General features: G+C 40.4%; 1 protein-coding gene across 5 annotated transcripts in view; it reads right to left on the reverse strand.

Annotated features, from left to right (window-relative positions):
• Positions 1-19,227, reverse strand: part of MAP7 (microtubule associated protein 7) — a 110,216-nt gene that overhangs the window by 71,880 nt on the left and 19,109 nt on the right. The window contains exon 1 of one of the 5 annotated variants that reach the window (XM_059841796.1): positions 4,754-4,781. The exons of the other annotated variants lie outside the window; for them this stretch is intronic. Coding sequence (XP_059697779.1) covers positions 4,754-4,766 — 13 coding nt within the window. The 5' untranslated portion in view covers positions 4,767-4,781. Of the gene's footprint in view, positions 1-4,753; positions 4,782-19,227 lie in introns of those variants that run through there. 5 annotated transcript variants of the gene reach the window in all.

The following is a 19,227-nucleotide window of genomic DNA, read 5'->3' on the forward strand; positions in this document are numbered from 1 at the left end:
TCACATTAAAATTATATGTCTGAAGACCAGGCTTCACTTCCCTACAGTTCAGGTCCTTTATTACCTGCTGTCAAACTGCTTAATATTTCTCTGTCTGTTAATACTCACACCCTTTCAGCCCATTGATTGCTGCAGTTGGTAACAGAACTGATAGGATTGAGAAGGCAGGTGCAAATGCTCAAGCACCCATGGAGAACTGAGGGCAGAGAACAAGCAGGGCACACACGCATCCTCAGAGCTGTGGGTACTGCCCAGATGAGGCCATAACTTGAGCTGCACTCTTTCTGCCCCTGCTGAACACAATTTATTGTCTTTTGTGCACTTAATAAATAGGTAGTAGCACAGTCAGAACAGGGGGTTGCATTTATTAAGTTTAAATACATTTTAGTGCAATTCAGATCTTAATTCAAGGAAAGGCTGCAACTTTTCTGTCTGTTGAGTCAAATTAATCTCTGTTAACTATTGGAATGTACCAGGATAAAAATTGTAACTACTAAGTGACTCCACTGTAAAAATTTAAATGTGGGTCAACATTTTACCCTTCTATTTATTTGCCTCCTGTTACAATGAAGAAAGTGCAGGAAACAAGCACACTGAAATAGTATGTGCTCCTTTTGTTAATCACCAGCTATATTATTTCCAGTTATCTGGACAAGAACACCAATCTTTCGTCTTCATCTCAAGAATCACTACTGTAGTTCTATAGAAAAAAAAGCAGCTGACTTGTTAAAAAAAGAAAATACATGCATGTTTTAGTTCTAGATAAGACTAATACCAACCAACATCCTCCTCTTCACACCTCAGTCCTCTCCCCTAAAGTCTTCCTGGGTTATCCTGATATAGTTACACCAAAAAAATTCAGCTGAAATCCTGTATTTAGTTAGGCATCCCAAGTATTTACAGGATTTGAAGGTAAAGATTTTAGCTTCCTATTTTTCCTTTCTCACAGAAGGAAAGGTTGTGAAGTTAGTTGACACCACCTTCCACATTCCAATATCGTCTGGCAAAGACAAGACATACTCAAAGAAATAAATCTAACAGCCAACTCTGCACCCAAAGGGACTCCATGGTTCCCCACAGCCATTTTTATTAACAGCACTGAAATCAGTTTTCACCTCCAAATTCAGTGATTCATCCCCGTGTCACAACATTGGTTTCAGTACCAGGTAAAAACCCAAATCCTAGCATGGGATTTTAACTTACTGTAGCCATCTGTTTCAAGAGGATTACATGGACTTTTTTTTAAGTGCTAGACACATTAAAAATAGCAGAGAGCCATTTAAAATGCTTTTTCAGCTATCTTGTGTTAAAAATATCACTTAAGCTTGAAAGTCAAAGCTACACAACCCTGTAAATTTGCCGTGTCTATTACGTCCTCTGACATCATAGAAAACTCCAAACTAATATTATAAGAGTAGTAGTACAAGCATCAGCTATTTATTAGCATCTCCATTTTTATTATTCATGACTAAAGGAAGCAGATGTAGTCCCTGTCAAGTCTCAGCTATCCTCAGGCTTTCATTTAATAGCATAATTATAATTTCAAATAGGGCAGATCTTCAAACACTGTTTCATTTTTATTTTGACAACTTAGTGTTAAAGTTTTCAAAACCAGGAAGAGAACACTTCCAAAGAACATTTGTTAACAAAAGTGAAAGTCTCATTCTGCTTCATGCATTGACTGCACACTTTCAGAGAACAAACAGCATATGCATTTCAGGCAAGCGGATAAATGTCTTTTTCCAAGACATTCTGTTGCTGGCCAATATGTGTATTTCTAATCTTTTACTGCCTAGGAAAAAAAAAACCAACCCACAGCAATTTTGTTTGCTTTGATTCAGATAGCTGGAACGGATCTGCTTTCTGTCTGAGCTGTGACTTGTTCTGCATACACGACAAAAAATTGCTTCTATCCTATCCCCCTATGCAAGAGAAGCAAACACTCCATACATATTCTGATCTATGGATTTCTTGTTTCTTTTTCTTTCAAGATCCCTGTGCAATCTTCTTCGTAGGTGATAAAAAGACACCAAATGAAAGAAGCATTATCATTTCTATTTGATCAAATAGGTTGTTCAGTTATTGTAGATGTGTGATGGACTTGTCATCCTGTTTATACCATATCTCCCTAACCACAAGCAGGAAGAACATAAGTGAAATCATACTTCAATACATGACCCTAGTTTTGAAGTCAGGACAAACCTTTTGTTTCATAGGAATTTGTTGTCCCTATTCACTGCCAACTTTCTGTCAATACAGATCAGCTTTCCAACCAGGCCAGAGGGGCAGAAGGCAGCTACTAAGGATGTGCACACAGAAGGGTGCCTGTGAATGTACAAGCTACTCCACGTTCCCTACCCCTCCCATGTGCATCATTTTATGCTGCCTTGGCCTCTGCTTGTGTTTCCCATACAAATGTTGGTCACTGGACACAGGTTTTAAGAACTGTAGCAGCTCTGACTTTGTAGCACTGCACAGAGACAGCAAAACCCCTCACTTTGTACTATTTTCTTATTATAAGTACTGTAGAATTCCATATCAGCTCTTTATTCTTCTTTTCTACTCAAACAGCCTCAAAATACAGGAACTTCTTGTTTAATTTAGTATTCTGTTATTACGCTGATTTTTAAAAATAGCTAAGTAAAAAATTGTATCAACCTACATTATAATAACCTAAAGGTTTGCCTTGTTTTCTATGAATTAATTTAATCAAGGCCTTATAACAGAATGCTGTCTCTGTTCATATCCTCCAATAATGACTTTTATTATATTATTATTATATTATACTGCCATTTTAACTTTCTAGCATTATCTGACAGCTGCAGAATTCCACAGCTTTGGTAACCAATATTAAGTTTTCAGATTAATTCAATTTCCAAAGATTTTGGCAATAATACAACAGATTACAGCAACAGCTTTTAAGTTCCCAGTTGTTTTTGAAATTAAAGTGAGGTGGATGGTCTCAGCTTACTTTTACTGCTGTTCCTCCTCACAATTACTCCACAGCTCAGCATCCCCAATTTTCCCTTCCTTGAACTCTCCACGCTCCAACAATAAAAAGGGAGAAATTCTTACAACCATCAAGAAAAGTAGTTAAGCATGCATGAACAGTAATAAGCCATCATATAGTGCTAGCAACCCTTTATTTCCAGAAGCACTAAGTTTTATTTGCCCCACTAAAATAATAAATTCAAAACCCCCCAGATTATTCATTGTCATAACTTCACAGCCTTATTTGGAGTTTAAAGAACCTCATACTCAATTCACTTTCAGAATAATCCCCATAGGATAGCCATGATTTAAGCAAATGAAAGTTGCAGAAATCAAATCAGGCCACATTTACTAGGACCTCTGATTGTTCAGTGAGCACAACTGCATCCCGTGCTGGGGCTGTGCCCTTGGGAATGGTGCCATGGTGGACGAGGGCTGATGATCACTGCTGTGTGCTAAAGGCAGGCACCACAACGTAAGGCAACAGCAGCAGCTGCTGACTCCTCTGTTCACAGCATCCAGGGAGACTTCCACCCCTCCAGGTTAGCTCTAGAGCCCGACACCAATTATAGGGGGGGAAAAATACTGCTGCAGCTGGCACCTGGGGTACTGAGGATGAAGAAAAGGACCATCTCCATACAGGGACTGTGAGCTGTCAATCCATGACGGGAAATAAGGGTCAGATGAAGGTGTTGCACATAGAAAGCATGATAGCATCAAGCTACTATTCAATATCAGGCTACTTCCAGGTATGTTAAGTAGCACTTACAGCAAAGGAAACAAAAAGCAATTAAGTGATCACTTCAGAGACAGTTCATAGTGAACAAAAAGGATAGCTTTATGACATAACCCAAAGTTTACAGAATAAACACAGAGGGCAACTACCAAAAAGTCAAACAGACATGCTGAATGACAAAATAAGACATCAAAAAAGCACCTTCATCAAAAAAATGGCTTATTGTTTGTTTTGGGTTTTTTAAAAATATTTTTGTGTTTATTCACCAGAAAATAACCTAAATGGAGGTAGAAGGGAAAACACAAAATAATACTCTTGTTTTCATGCTGTGCCTGTACAAAGTTGAAAACTAAAGAGATTAAAAGTTACAAAAAGCACCACTAATTCACCCTTTGGAGAGTAACTCTGGCAGTGCTTCCATACCACAGAACATCTTTTGCCAGCTGTCTGGCCTAGAGTGGATAAAGGAAAGGAAATATTCTGATACCAAAGTTGTCAGTATTTTGGAATTGGGATGTTGCACTGCAGCTGTTTTAGCAACTGCAAGCCCTAGCTTATGTAAAAGACTTCATTACAGACAAACAAGCCCCTTCCTGTTCTGCAGATTTGAAGTTAAAACTAACTGGACTGAATGATGTTGTGAACAAATAGGTAACTGCACCATATATCAAGATCATGGCTACTTACAACAAAGAAGTCAACTTTAATAAGTAATCTGGTGTTTTAGAAAATAATTAGTAATTAATTACTTAGATCTTAACCACAGATACTGCAGAAAAATAAAACCTTCACTTTCATAATGTTTCTTGAAAACAAGAAAATCAGAATAACAGTGTATTAGCAGATTGCTCTTCTGCAACCCCCTCCATCATGTAAGACTCTTTACAGTTAATTGTAAAGTGAAAGTACCAAAGAAAACTACTACATGCATCCCAGAAATAAAAATAATGTTTTCCATTTACAAATTTTAATAGTAAAGACATTTAAAAGGTCTTTTTCTGGAAACACAAAGAGCAAGGTGCTTACCTATTTCATCCATTCTATTCAGTACTGAACACTCATTTGCACTGCAGAGGTCTACTGTGCATCCACAGCATGATCCATATCACCCTGTATGCATGGCTTCCATCTCCCAGCCTACATTTAAAAAATTCAGGCTGGCAATTTTGCAAACCTGAAGTAGAAAGGAGGAGGTGTCACGGAAGAAAAAGGCATGGGTTCAGAAAGCATGGAGAACACATGCCATCAAGGTATCCTTTCGAGGTCAAAACTGACCCACTCTCACCATTTCTGGCCCAACATCTGATCAAAATGGAGTTTGTCACATCCACAGCATCATGAGATTATATTCAAGGACAGGGAGGGGGGAGAAGTCTGCGGAGCACTTCCCTGTCCTCTGCGTCAATAGATTTGGGCTTAGCCTCTGTTAAGCAGCTCAAGCCACCGGTTATTGGTGCTGGCAGCTGTCTACCACACTGCCCCACTTCCTATTTCAAAACACACTGCCTGGGAAGGAGGCCTTGGTCAGCCAGCTCCAACCTGCTCCCAAATAAAATGGAGAAGTCACACAGTGGAACCTCCATGTTTGCCTTGAACAGCCCTTCAATTGTTTAAAACACATCCTCACCTCCCTTTTCAAACAGCTTAATGCAAAGATCAGTTACAGCAATACTAAAAATCCAACAAGCATTTCAAGAGCAAAAACTGAATTGAGATGGGGCCTTGATTTTAAAGAATTTCTGCATGCGTACACAAGCAGATTGTTTACTTAGGCATTTCCAAGATTTTAGTATTAAATATATTATTTGGCATTTTAACATTTCTTGGACATCAGTAATTCGTTATGTGTTTCTATTGGCTTGATAAGTAATGCAGTCATTAATGTCAACACTTTGCTCAATATGGCAAAACAGTAGCAAAATAATAGCAACTACTATACAACTTCCCTCATCATCAAAAAAAAAAAAAAAAGCATATTTAATCCAGATTTTAAGAAATACCCGGGCTCTAGGGCCACCTACTCTATGCCATGTTTAACTTCCCACTAAGAAATAGCACATATCTAAGTAATATGATCAAAAATAGTTCTCCCCTGCATTCCCTTATTATACATTTTGATACAAAACAATTAAAATCGGATTTGTCTCACCAACAAAACCATGGCATCATTATACCTCCCATTTCAATACTGACAGCTAATAAACATGCTGGTTCTACACTAACCATTTGCTAAGCCACATTAACTCCTGTACTCATGTGGCACAAGGGCTTCTCCCACCCACTGCGTGCTGGCCCATGCACAGGAGCTTAAAAAGGCACACAGCAGTCAAAGCCCTGCCCTGCAATGTGAAAAGCAGCCATGTGGCTGGTATAACCAGGGAGCCTGGGAGAGTGGGATTAAGCATGTGCTCCTGTCAGAGCCTTCTCATATACCCTCAGCAATGAAAGTCCCAGGAGCACTAACCAGCACTTAGCCTCTCACAACTTGGATCTATATCATTAGATGAAAACATTCCTATTCTCTGCTCTTTTATCATTCATTTATTCAAATTATTGGTTCAGATGCAAATATTCTCCTTCTGTCCTACAACTGAACAAGTCTGAAACCAAATTTTGCAGGGGGACTGGCTACCCTGTCATTGAATTGTAACTAAAGCTCTAGAGCTGCTCCCATGAAACTGAGCCTGATGGTTTCGTGGAATAATAAGGAAGTAGATGGCTAAACATGACGTAGCTTGAGTTGCAAACTCAAAATAGAATGTAAATATTAAATACCTTAGATTAGGAATAGTAAAGATTCATTATCATTAATTTTATTACTTTTGTTCAGATGATGAGCAGGTGACTTGCTCTGCAGGAGGTCCCCTTGAGGTACAGCACATGAAGTATGGAAAGCACACAAACAAATCCAGAACCCGGTTCACTCAGAGCATGTCCAAAAACACTCCACTGATAGTGACTGCAAACCAGAATTAAAAACCTAGGGAGAGAACAGGTTAAACTAACAGCACCCTTCCCAGCAATGGTTCTAAAAGGAGCGTTTGTGTATTCGGATACATTCACACACAGTTCAGATCACATGGCCTGAGGAGGTAAAAGCTATTCTATCACTGGCATGTAGGGTAAATTAACTTGCCAATTCACTTTCTAATGCACAGTTCACTGAGCATACAATTACACAAAAAAGGAGAATAAAAACTCATGCAGTCAAGCATATTAAATTTGTACGTGTTTCTACATTATACAGAGTAGGGGTTTTTAAAATTCTGATAAATACATATTCATAAACAAAACCACATCATTCACCTTTAAATCAAGTCACATGCACAGCAGTGAGCATATGCCAACCCTCTCTACCACTGCCAGACAAAAGCTACATTGCCAAAAATAGCCACAGAGTGTGCTGGAGTAGCTGCAGAATGTCCTAGATACATTTAGGCCATAAAGACTGAGCAGCACTCATGCAAGGAAAACTTAGGCACTAAGGTTCATAACAGGCCAGGGCTGAAAAAAGAGAGGAAGATGAATTTCCATCCTTGAAGCTAATTTTTAATAGATGTTATTTTAGCTCAGTTTAAAAGGGAGACTTAAAAGGCAGAAAGCTGAGAAATCAGAGTCAGAACACATGTAAATATACACAAAACATTACAGAAAAAGAATGTATTAAAACCCTGGGTACAGGCTTTCTATGAAAAAGCCAGCTAAAAGAAAAAGGTGGTTTTTTTTGTTTTAAGAGAAGAATATAGAGAGAGTTGACTTTACAAGAGCAGTGTCCTGTGCTCTGGTAGATGTTTCTCCTAATCAGTTTCTGAATTGTTTTTAAAACAGGATTTCTTCCTACTCCTCTTCTGAAAGGAATAGGAAAATTTACCAGTTTTTTTTCCTAGATCATGTAAAATACTATAAGCTGAAGGAGCTAAACAAGTAAAGATCAGGGTGCTAAGTGTTTAGATGAGTTTCTATTGCACCTGGGCTGCTGGCACCAAGCAGGCTGTTAGCAGGGTTCATTGAGAGAGCTTTAAACTAGACTGGAAGGGAGCTGGGGACATAGGCTCAACAGAGATTGGGTGTGGGAAGGGGAGAACTATAGCAACCACACTAATAGGAAAAGGAGGTGAAAGAGAGAATACTTCAAATCAGCACAAGCAGCCAAAGATGTAACCACAACACAGGATTATGGGGCATCCCTCTGCATCCTCACGGGGATATTGGCACAATCAAACAGTTCTGTAAGGTGCTTGTATCCAGGGCACTCATATGGGAGACAAAAAGGAGGAACTGGAGATCTGTGTGCAGTCACAGGGCTTTGACCTCATTGCAGTTATGGAGATGTGATGGGATAGCTCCCTTGGGATGGGATTCCTGGAATGTTGTCATGCAGGGCCATGCACTGTTTAGGAGAAACAGACCAGGAAGATGCAGTGGTGGAGATGCCCTCTATATGAGGCAACACATAGCATGTACCCACACTCTGTCTAGGGATGGATGATGATATAAGGGTCAGGAAAAAGGGACAGACCAGTAAGAGACACTGTTGTGGGTGTTTGCTGCAGGCCATCTGATCAGTAGAAGGAAGCAGATAAGCCCTTGGACCAGCAGCTCAAAGCAGCCTCAAAGTCACAGGCACTGGTTCTTGTGGGGGCATTTAACCATCCTGACACCTGCTGAAGCAACACAGCGAACAAGAGTCTGACACTAGAGCAGGCTGCTAGAAAGCATTGGTGACAACTTCCTGTCACAGGTGGTAGAGGACCCCACAAGGAATGGTGTGCTGCTTGACCTCATGCTACCAAATGGGGAAGGCCTTCTTGGAGATGTAAAAGGCTGGGAGCAGCCTTGGCTGCAGCAACCATGAGGTTGTGGAGTTCATTATCAGGTGAGGAGGAAGCAGAGCAGCAAGTAAGATTATAACCATGGACATCAGGAGAGGTGACTTTAGGCTCTTCAGGGATCTTCTATGAAGAATCCCATAGGAACAGGCCCGGTAAGAAGGATGCATAAGAGTTGAGATCACTTCAGCCAGGCTCAAGAATGATGCATTCCAACAAGAAAGAAATCAGGCCAGCAGGGTAAGAGCCCTCCAGGGATGCATGAAGAACTTCATTCAAGTAAGTCATTACTTTAGCACAAGTGTCATCAGAGAGTCATTTCATAAACTTCAGCCATTTCATTTCAACAGATTTTGGATGCACTGACAAGTGTGTGTTTCTCAGTCAAATACTGAGAGTGACCAGAGCTAATCTCCGCAGTGGAGAGAGCAGTGTTCTGTCTTTCTAATGCCATCCTCCAAGTTACCTCTGAGGAAGAAAGCTCAGTCTGAATGAAGAGATCATTGCCTATATCAACTGACTGAGACAAAATGGATTTCCCCAGATTAGCAGAGGATTGCCTTACACTGGCAGGCAAGGCTTTACCTTTAGGAGGCAGACCAGCAGTAGAAAGGCAAGAGGCATCTCCACACATGCCCAGCCCCACTGACTGAGTGACTCTCCATGTGGGCCTTCTTAAATTGTCTGTGAACCACCCATTGCTCTTCCTTTGGGTCTATAAATGTCTCCAAAATAAATTAGCCTATCAGTTATTTATCATACATGTATAGATGTATTCCATTTCCTTTTCCTATTATTTACATGTTAAACCAAAGAGTGGATATTTTAACTACTTGCTTCCTGGTAGACAGGAAACTATCACAGTTATGGGGCTGAACAGTCTCCTGGCAAGACATGCTTTCACTGTAGATTCAATGTCCTCACAAAATTATTTTAGCACATTAACAGAAAAAGCTTCTGAAAATCTAAAGAAGCAGTCACTTCCTACCCCCCTATGTGCCCCCCCCCCCCCCCCACCAGCAGTAAATAGCACAACCTTTCAACCTTTTTTTTTCCCTGCAGAAGTCAATAGTCACTGTGGCATAAGAATAGAGCAGAAGTCAGGTGTCCTTCACTGTTCTGTTGACTTTGCTCCTGACCCACTGTGTGAGCTCTGTCCTTCCAACTGCACACAGAAGGGCAATGCCCCCAAACTCAAGAGCAGGCCAGTATATAAACATCAAAAAGAACAATTAAACAGAAGCATTGGTACTGAGAGCAGATCTCACGTTGAAAACACTCCCCAAACCCCAAAGAGCATTAGCTGAAAACAGCTGAGTGCATTGGCACACAAGAACAACAATGTAAAGATCCCTTTTGAAAATTCAGTCTCTTCCATGGCTGTCCTGAAAACAACCTGTGCAAGGCAAAGTATGGCTGGACAGGGGGGAACATGGCTGGCAGCTGACAGATACCACGAGTGTTCTGCAATACCCATTGGAGAGAAGGGGAGAGAAACACACCTCTCTTGGAGTCCTCATGAGCCGCTTGCCAGGAATAAGACTTGCAGGTGATCCAGGTAGCCTGGGACAAGTCATTAGATGCTGAAAAAAGTCCTTTTCCTGCCCAACAATGTGATCAAACACACAGAACATTTTTTTATTATTAACCCATTATTGCACATTTGATCACACAGTTTCAGAAAAAAATACTTTCTCCAACTATTTTGTGTGAGTCTTAGGATGACAATTTGATTTCAAGTTTTTCTAAATGTAGTTTATGTCACTGTACACATTTGGACTTCAGTTAGACCTATATCCACAGATTTGGTTTTTTTGATGAGCTATTTTGATAAATAGTATGGTTATGAGGGAATTTACTTGAGGGTGAGATTTGCTTCCCTTGTACAGTGTTTTAGAAGAGGAGAGAACTTAATAGTTATATCACACATTTAAGTACCTAAGCAATGATGTCTAATACACTCTTCAGTAGGAGGCTGTCAAGAGTCATGGCTTCCACTCTTGAGCAAAAATAGGCAAGTTTCAGTCACAAGAAGTCAGCATTAAGCAGCAGTGCATGTAGGCTTCCTTAATAAAAAGAGAGACGTAGAATCCAGAGTCTTGATGTGCCATAATTTGCAGCTACATAGCATTAAAGAAAGAAAAATATTTCTGTTTATTACCATCATTATGGAGCTCCTAGAAATGCAGGCTAAAGCAGCTAAAGTCAGTTTCACTAGGATGTTATTACTGGAAAGACATAGGAACTTCAACAAACAGCTCCAGGATAGGCTACTTTCCTTAGGAAGTGCACCACCTTTTCCCAAATGCTTCAGTGTAGTGCCAGAGTGTTATACATTAACTACTGTACAGCATCCATGGGAAGCATGTACCCTTCAGAAACACTGTCCATCACTTTTTTAATAAGCACGTCTCTATCCAGATGTGACTACACACCTACACATCTTTTCTGTGAGAACTGCCAGGAATTGTGTCCTGCCTGATGTGAAGGTGCACCTTCCCTCCCAGCTATGTCCTTTTCTCTTAGCAGACAAACTTCTGCAGAAAAAACAGTCTCTTCTGCATTTAGTTTAGCTGTATGCTTAGCAAGTCCTTGAAGAAACTGCTCTGGACCAAGGAATTTGGTGAACAGCTTTAAAAGACAGAGTCACACTATCAAACACAGCAATTACTGAACAGTGACTAGAGCCTGAACAACCATGCAGCAGTTAAGTATTTGATTCAGTGGCAGAGTAGGCAGCCTCATTACTCCCCAAAGTGTTATTTGAGGCAGTTCATAAGCTGCAGCCAAATCCTAGTCTTAAGGCAGCAGCCTTGTTAGATAATGTTAAAGTACTTGGAACCAAAAAAAAAAAAAAAAACCAAAAAAAAAAAAAAAAAACCCAAACCACAACCCAAACAAAGAAAAAACAAAACCAAAACAAAAATCCCCCAAACAAACCAAAACTAATCAACAACAACAGAAATCCAACCAAAACAACAAACTGAAAAAGCCTCCCAAGTCTCCAAATAGCCAATAACTTTTGGGACAGGTTCACTATTAAATTATGCAGACTTCAGAGACCACAATATCAAAGAATTGAGTGGACCACTTTACTTTTTTGCGATAGCCTCCCTGAGGACAGGCTAACTATCAGTACAGTCACTTCTGTAGCTTTTGTGTTTGAAAATGCTGACTTTATATATCCTGGATGACATCCACAAGCCATCATTTTAACACCTCTCTTTCTGACTCATGATGCATTGTTTGCAATAAAATAAACGCAGCAAAGTCGAATTCAGTGCCAGGTCCCCCCAGCATAAGCACTGCAGCAAATTGATGGTATGGCTACAAAACAATCTAGACATTTACTGCCAATAGCATGAGAATAAACCCAAGGAATCTGGACTCAGTCCAGCATAGCTTCTCTCCCATTCTTGTAAATGCAGCTTTGATCTCTGGGAAGCTCTGAAGCACGAGTCAGAGGAGCTACTGGCACACAAATAGCTCCTATTCCAAGTAAACAGACAATGCAGACTTCTGGGAAGCCCAGGTAAGTAAACATTGCAATAAAACAACAGGAAGTGTGAAAAAGCAAGATTTCAGGAACAAAAGATAAAATTAAAGCAGAAGTAACTCTTCTTTATAATGCCTCTCTTCCTTGTGCCAGACACTCTTGACCTATCTTCCCATCAAATCCTATGGAGCCCTGTTCTCTGATGAGTAGCAGGCTGGGTATTTCAGGACTGAAGCTCTTTGTTTCACAAGTAATACCAGGCTGTGCTGGAGCAGCACTGCCTGCAGTTCTGCCAGAACGCCTCAGCCCTGACAGAGGAGAGGGATGATTCAGACCATTCATTTTATAACTCCCTTGCTCCAAACTTGCTTTCTCCCAGTTGCCTAATAGCCTAATAATTCCCCACTTGCCAGAAAAAAAAGCTTTAAAAAGCAACTACTTCACTGCAAAATTATCAACCTTTTTATAGTTCTACTATTTTGAGATATCATGTGACAGCAGGATGTACAGGCCCACCAATAATTCAGAAGATAAACAGATCTGGAATTCAAAGGCTGATGAGAAACTTGCACCAATTTCTTCAAGGCAACTTGAGGCACTATACTTGTCCTTGGGAGCATTCTCATTCTTTGAAATGGATATTGCATGGTTATTTTTTTCAAGCAAGAATTAGACCACTAATTGTTTACTTGCATAATGCAGTTCAGTTCAATAAACCCAGAGAGATCCAGACAGGGCAATAAGTGCTTTCAGTCCATTAACAAAAGAAGAATATAAGTGTTTTAAGCGTGGTCAGATTTGCTACTTTTTCAATTTACTTTGCTTCAGAAGAATGACAACAGGGACAAAGTTGGCCCAGCCTTTTTAATGGTGTTGCACAAGTCTAAGCATGTATCTTCTTGCCAGACATCTTTAAAATTCCCCGCACATAGCTCTTCTTAGGACAAACTGAGCTCTGCACTACTCATGAGTTCAACTACATAGAGCAGAATTACAGTTGTGCAAAACATTTGCAGCTCTGAAAAGAGAAAACCATTCAGTTGCAACTAACCCAAGCAATATTTTAAATACTTCAAGGTCAATAAGCCTTGTTTTTTTTTCAACTCCTATTCAGAGAATTTATTAAAAGACCTTTGGAAAAGGTTTTAAAAACCATGGGAAAGGAGCACACATCACGTCTAGCTTTTTAGTGCTCATAAACAGAAGTACCTAAGTCCTTTACTAGGTGGACTTCAATTGATACCATGGGATACCCTTCCTGTTGTGACAGATGACTACAAAATTTAGTGTCCATCTATTTGTAGAATTAACGACAGCAGGTAATAGCCTAGCTGAGCTCTTGCCCCCACTCTCTTACAAGGAAAGTACTTCACACAATAGAGCAAGAACGGGATCTAGAATCGCTGTCTGCAAGCTTTGTGTTTCATTTTGCCAAAGCCTGTGACACAATCAATAGTGTAACTTCTTCCCACACTCTTCCATAGGCATAAATAATCTGCCTATGTCTGTATTTGTTTAAGAATTTTCAAAAAAAAAACATAAAGCAAACCATACCCCATTTCCTCCATAGGTAAGTGTTCCTGCTTTGTTTACCTGGGGGTAAAAGAATGGCTTAGCAATATTAACTATTGTTCTTTCTCAAATAATCTATTTCAAGTATTGGAAGAGTTGTCAATGATGCCTCACAAACACCTATGTCACAGTATGTAGACGAAGGGTAGTACCCTGCTTGCTTAAGGGCTGATGCAAGGACAAAGGATTTTCTTCATGTCAAAAGCACTAAGCACATAACCACAGCACTGCTCCGTACTTTGCCACAGCAGTCAGCAGAAATCCTTGCTTGGAAAGTTCTGACATGAAAATATTCTCCAAAAGGTACCCACAGACAGCAGAAATACAAACACCACTGATGAAAAAAGTTTAGCCAATAAGCTTCACCAAAATCACAAACCACACTATAATATGTTAAAATGTCTTACCCAGGCGGGACAGGGAATGGGAATACTTAAAAATTTGTTATTTCCCAGGCTGACCAGGCAGCTCTGTATCTGCAAAATTTACCAAAAGATACTCAAACTGCATGGAAGATTATAACAACTGTCGTACATATCTACATCTCAAGTCCACGAATAGGCAATCCAATGCAGTGGCAGCAGGGCCAGCAAACTAGCCTGGCAGGCAATCTCCATTTCCATCTGCTTGGCCACCAGCACCTCAGCACGCAGAGCTCTTGGCTCTACTGGCACGTGACGGGCAGAGCTCAGAGCACCATGGCCATCGTGCCATGCAAGTGTCCATTAAAGCAGCCCCACTCTGCAGGCAGCAGTGTGTGAGCAGCTCTGACCAGATACAAGCCATGCCAGCCCGGCCCAACCAGGTCACCGAGTACAGCACCAGGAAACAGCAGAAAAGGCACAACTGCCAATTAACATAAGCCTCAACGCTCCACTTACTCAGCAGCCAGTTGTATTCAACACAAATTAGCTTCTCTTTCAGTACAAAGTCCCAATTAATCTTAAAGGCATGCAGGGCACCAGCAGACTCCCGATTTTCCTCATTTTATTTTTCTCCCTTTAAAAAGCAAAGCATAAAACATAATCCAACATTGCACTGCTTTGCAGAGCAGCACAAAATAAAGGTTTCTGGAATGTGGCTTTAGCATTTATAATTGCACAACAGTGTGTTATATAACAGAAAAGCCAGATCTCATTGGATTTTCCCATTTAAAGATCCAAGAGTGCAATAGAGAGCAGAGGTTTAAGCACATACACACAGTGATTTCACATCTTTTAATATCTACAAGTAGCAAAATCTTCTCAAAAATTTACAAGCAAAACACGTTGTTAAAAAAGTATTTGTGATATGTCCCTCACAAACACATGTATGTTATGCTTCATATTCAGTCCATCTGGAGGATGCAATAAATGATGTTTTTACTTAAAGAACACTTAAGCAAAAGGAAATTCTGATAAAAAGAAAGGGAGAAAATCTTGTGCAGAGAATGGAAAAGAGGTGCACTGTTGCTCAGCCAGTAAGTAATTAGAACCTCTTCAGCTGACTGTTTTTCCGCAGAGTAATATTCAATAATCCCTACACAGTATTTGAATCAGATGGGAAAGCTCTCATTATAATCACTATTGTCAGGATGTTCTGCAAAAACAAGTTCCCTCTCCCCAGAGAGGGAAACAGATACTGTTCCTGTAAATGCTACTATACATTATATTTTTTCTGTAAGTCACAAGACTCTCCATGTGAAAAGGCAGTCGTTGCAGCACAGCTCTCAGAGGGACTGTTAATCAATAACTGGTTATTTTCCAATAACCACTCTCAGAAGGCAGCAGCTTTAAAACTGAAAACAAGCTTTCCTCAAGTGAAGAGCATGCCTCAGTTTTTATAAATATATTGTTATGCCATCTGGAGAAAAAACTTTCGCGAGGATATGCAGTGAGAGGACAAGGGGGAATTGACTTCAAACTGAAGCAGGGTAGGTTTAGATGCTAGAAAGGAATTGCCCACTGTGAGGGTGGGGAGGCACTACAACAGGTTGCCCATGGAAGCTGTAGATCCCATCCCTGGAAGAGCTTAAGACCAGATTGGATGGGCCTCTGAGCAACCTGCTCTAATGGATGGTGTCTCTGCCCACAGCAGGGGGGTCAGAACTAAATGAGCTTTAAAGTTCCTTCCAACCCAAACCATTCTGTGATTTTCTTGACTTGTGTAATTCTCGCTCACTCCCAGCCTCCTAGCTTGGTGTACTTCCACTACCTCAGTCCACCAAAGTGAGGTCAGGTTGGATATTCTGTGAAGAGAATTTGCTAAGAATAAGGATGGCAAAAGTCCTTCAAAAGTAAGCCAATGCCTCCTCCTCTCCTCAGACACACATTACAACAGGTTTTATAACCACAGAGAAAAATTCAAAATCTTACTCTTCTTAAGGGTATTGGATTCTGTTTACTTCAGAACAGAAGTTACTTACAGAACATCCCATTTATAAGCATGCAGTAACTCTACCAATCCACTATGTTTTAAGAAATATCTTGGCTTACTTTAAGCATAAAACATGTTATCAACACCAAAAATGCAGAAGAGAATCTTCTCATGAAGTTGCTCCCTACCTTGTTTCCTTCTAAAGCTATGTTAGCTTATATAATTTCAAGAGCAGAGGTCTGCTTATGTGACTCACTGGATGAAGTGGGTTAAATCACTCCTTGGAGCCATGAAAGGGGCATACAAAAGTGAATGGAAGAGGGAGCATAACCTCTCTCCCTAACACTGACCCTCTTCCTTCTGAAAGCTCCCAGGAACTCATCAGGTCAGGTTTACAAACCCATATTGCTGTTTCCCCTAGTTAAAAAATAAAACAAAACCAACCACACCCCCCACACCCCCCCCACAAAAAAAAGCCAGGAACACAGAAGAGGCCAATAACATCTTAAAAGTACCCCTGCCCAAGAACTCTACTGAAAACTGCCTGGTAGACTTTGATATCAGCAAACCTTTGTGCATTGATGTAGAGGAAAAAAAAAAAACAATGAAAAAAAACCCAAAAACAAAACAAAACAAAAAAACCAACCAAACAAATAAATCTCAGTTTAACTATCTGGGACTAGATTTTAGGGATAAGAACTTGCTACTGGCAATTATCTAGATATTTTTGAAAACAAATCCTAGGACAAGTTTAAGAAAAGTCCACAATCCAAGCCTGGAGTATAAAAAAAGACTAAACAGCAGCACTTTCTCAAAGAGTAAGCTAAATCTTCATGGAGATTAGTTAAGAGTTCCCTTGAAGGAAACTGCTAGTAGCAGCAAAACACACTGAACTGTTTACAGTCAGGCAAGAGCAGGGTCTGTTTGCAGAGCTAAAAACGAGCAGAAATCACCTCTGCAAACCTTGGGGTCAGGGGCCTTTTCAGAACTGCAACACAATTATCATGGAGATGCTGTCTTCACTTCTCAGGAAAGGAAGATCAAACCATCATACTATCACCTTAAATATTTCAATCCTGGAACATTGCTCATCATGCAGATACCACAAACATGGGAAATCTGAAAGGAATTGTAAAAAAAGTCTAACCAAAACAAGAGGCATCCACAAAGCATTTCTGTGCTGTGTGTGAGCACCCCAGTCTGCACAGTACTGCTTTGCCTTGCATCAGTTACTGACTACAAAGATTTACGATGAACATATTGAAGTGAAAAGCCAGGCTGTGCTGCAGGCAGCCTCCAGTGACACTGAGCATGTGAGGTATGGTCACAGCAGCATAACTCTACCTAACTCACAGGGATGGTGAGGGTCACAGAAACTCCCTGGACACAAACTATGACAACTGTGTTTCCTAAAACTGACAATAACGTGGTAGAGAAAAATACTAGCACAGAAATAGATCAACAGTGTAATTCAGAAAAAAAACCAAATTGGAAGTGTAAGAACATCAAAACAGTGATAACCCAGGCACAACAAGCACAAACTACTTGGTCTGCAGCCTGGTTTTATTGCCAATACCTCACTCAGCAGCTGGCTGTTGCTGTCCTTTTCTGGCTTACAGAAGGCAACTGCCATCTGCTTTTTTCCTTAGCTCTTATTTTGCAGTTCAGATTGCAACTAAACACATCACTACCATAGTTAGGTGGCTAGTAAAGGTTGTTTGTGTATAGAAAAACCCAACAAAACAAAACCTCCTTTTTCTTCCATTGCTGCAGAGAATGAGAGTGAAGTAAACATGTTTTCATTTTTCTAGTGAAAGGAAATGCACACCAAAAGTGAAAGTGGCATTATCTAGAATTTGTATGGACCACATGTCCAAGATGGGATGTATATTCCTCAAGGAAAGCACTGCTATAATTAAGAAGTGACAGGCTAGAAGGTTCATCAGTTTGGTTTCCACCACACTGCCGCTCCTGCACTATAAACTAGGGCAAACTCCACTGACATGACATCTCTGTCTTTAGAAACAGCTCAGATGTGTTAGGTGTGATTAGTGGTGTCTTAGCACACAAGCCAAAATTCAGTACTTTAATTTTCACCAGTGCATTTAGCCAGCATGCAGGCGATGAGGCAACTAACTTTGAATAAAGGAAAAAAACCCAAAGCCAGAACTGGCTGTGTGAAAGAATGACTTATGTCAAAGGCGGGTAACTGGATAAACCTGCATTTCCAAAACAGCTTTCAGAAAAGCTTCCTAAAGCAGAATTGAGAAACAAGATAGCTTTGTACACTAAGGTACAACAGTATGAATCAAGTTCTGTCAGCACTTCTATAATACGCCTTGCCTGTGCATGAGCTTAAAATGAAGCTGAAAAAGATCAGGAATTCAGGAATTAAAAAAACCCCACCCAAGGCTCTTCAGCACATTTAACAAAATGTTCTAGAGTATCATGAGATTTTAGGTCAAGGATCTTCCACTGGACTTTCAACTGGTCAGACTGTCTGCCTAGGACATCAGCACTACAATCATATTACCAGCAATCAAATCAGAACTCAGGCATCCTACAGAAAAATGAGTTTTGAAAGTGATAGCTCCTCAATCCTTTTCCTTATTGCCTCCCAGGAGAAAGATGATAAAAATTCTAATTTTTTCTGTGCCATTGACTATCCTCAGATCTTTCAGGGAGCATCCCTTTTCTTGATTAGGAAAGAGCACATTTTTAGCACAGCATACCATGTAAGGGGAGGTGGAGCAAAGCTCTTCTGAAGACAAAATTCACCCACTGGAGTACTTCCTGTAAGGGCGTGCCGTGGCACCAGCCTCACTCCATAGCCCTTCAATGCTAAACAAAAGCCAGTGGCAGAGCACAGAAGAGATCTGTGAGCAGTTGTGCCTGGTGTGCCAGATTGTAGACAAGAGTTGGTCCTATGTCAGCTTCAGATACAAGACAACGACTCAGAAGAATGTTGACAGAATGTTGACAAAATAAATCAATCAATTAACCTCTGTGTGAAGACTAGGCCGATTAGTAGGCATTACTGGAGGCTCAGACTGCAGTGATGTGAAACAAAAGAAAAAGACTCATGAGCAAGTGGCCAGCAACCAAACTACAAACTCTAAGTACACTGAGTCCCTTCTGGGAGCCCCAGTACCTTAACCACTTCTCCTGGCTTCTTGAGGGTTTTGGATAACTCTCAGAACAGGAGGCAGAGAGTCTGTTTGCCTAGGAATTAAGTTGATTGTAGATCT

The sequence above is a fragment of the Haemorhous mexicanus genome, chromosome 3 (genome assembly GCF_027477595.1).
Source record: "Haemorhous mexicanus isolate bHaeMex1 chromosome 3, bHaeMex1.pri, whole genome shotgun sequence".
Taxonomy (NCBI): domain Eukaryota; kingdom Metazoa; phylum Chordata; class Aves; order Passeriformes; family Fringillidae; genus Haemorhous; species Haemorhous mexicanus.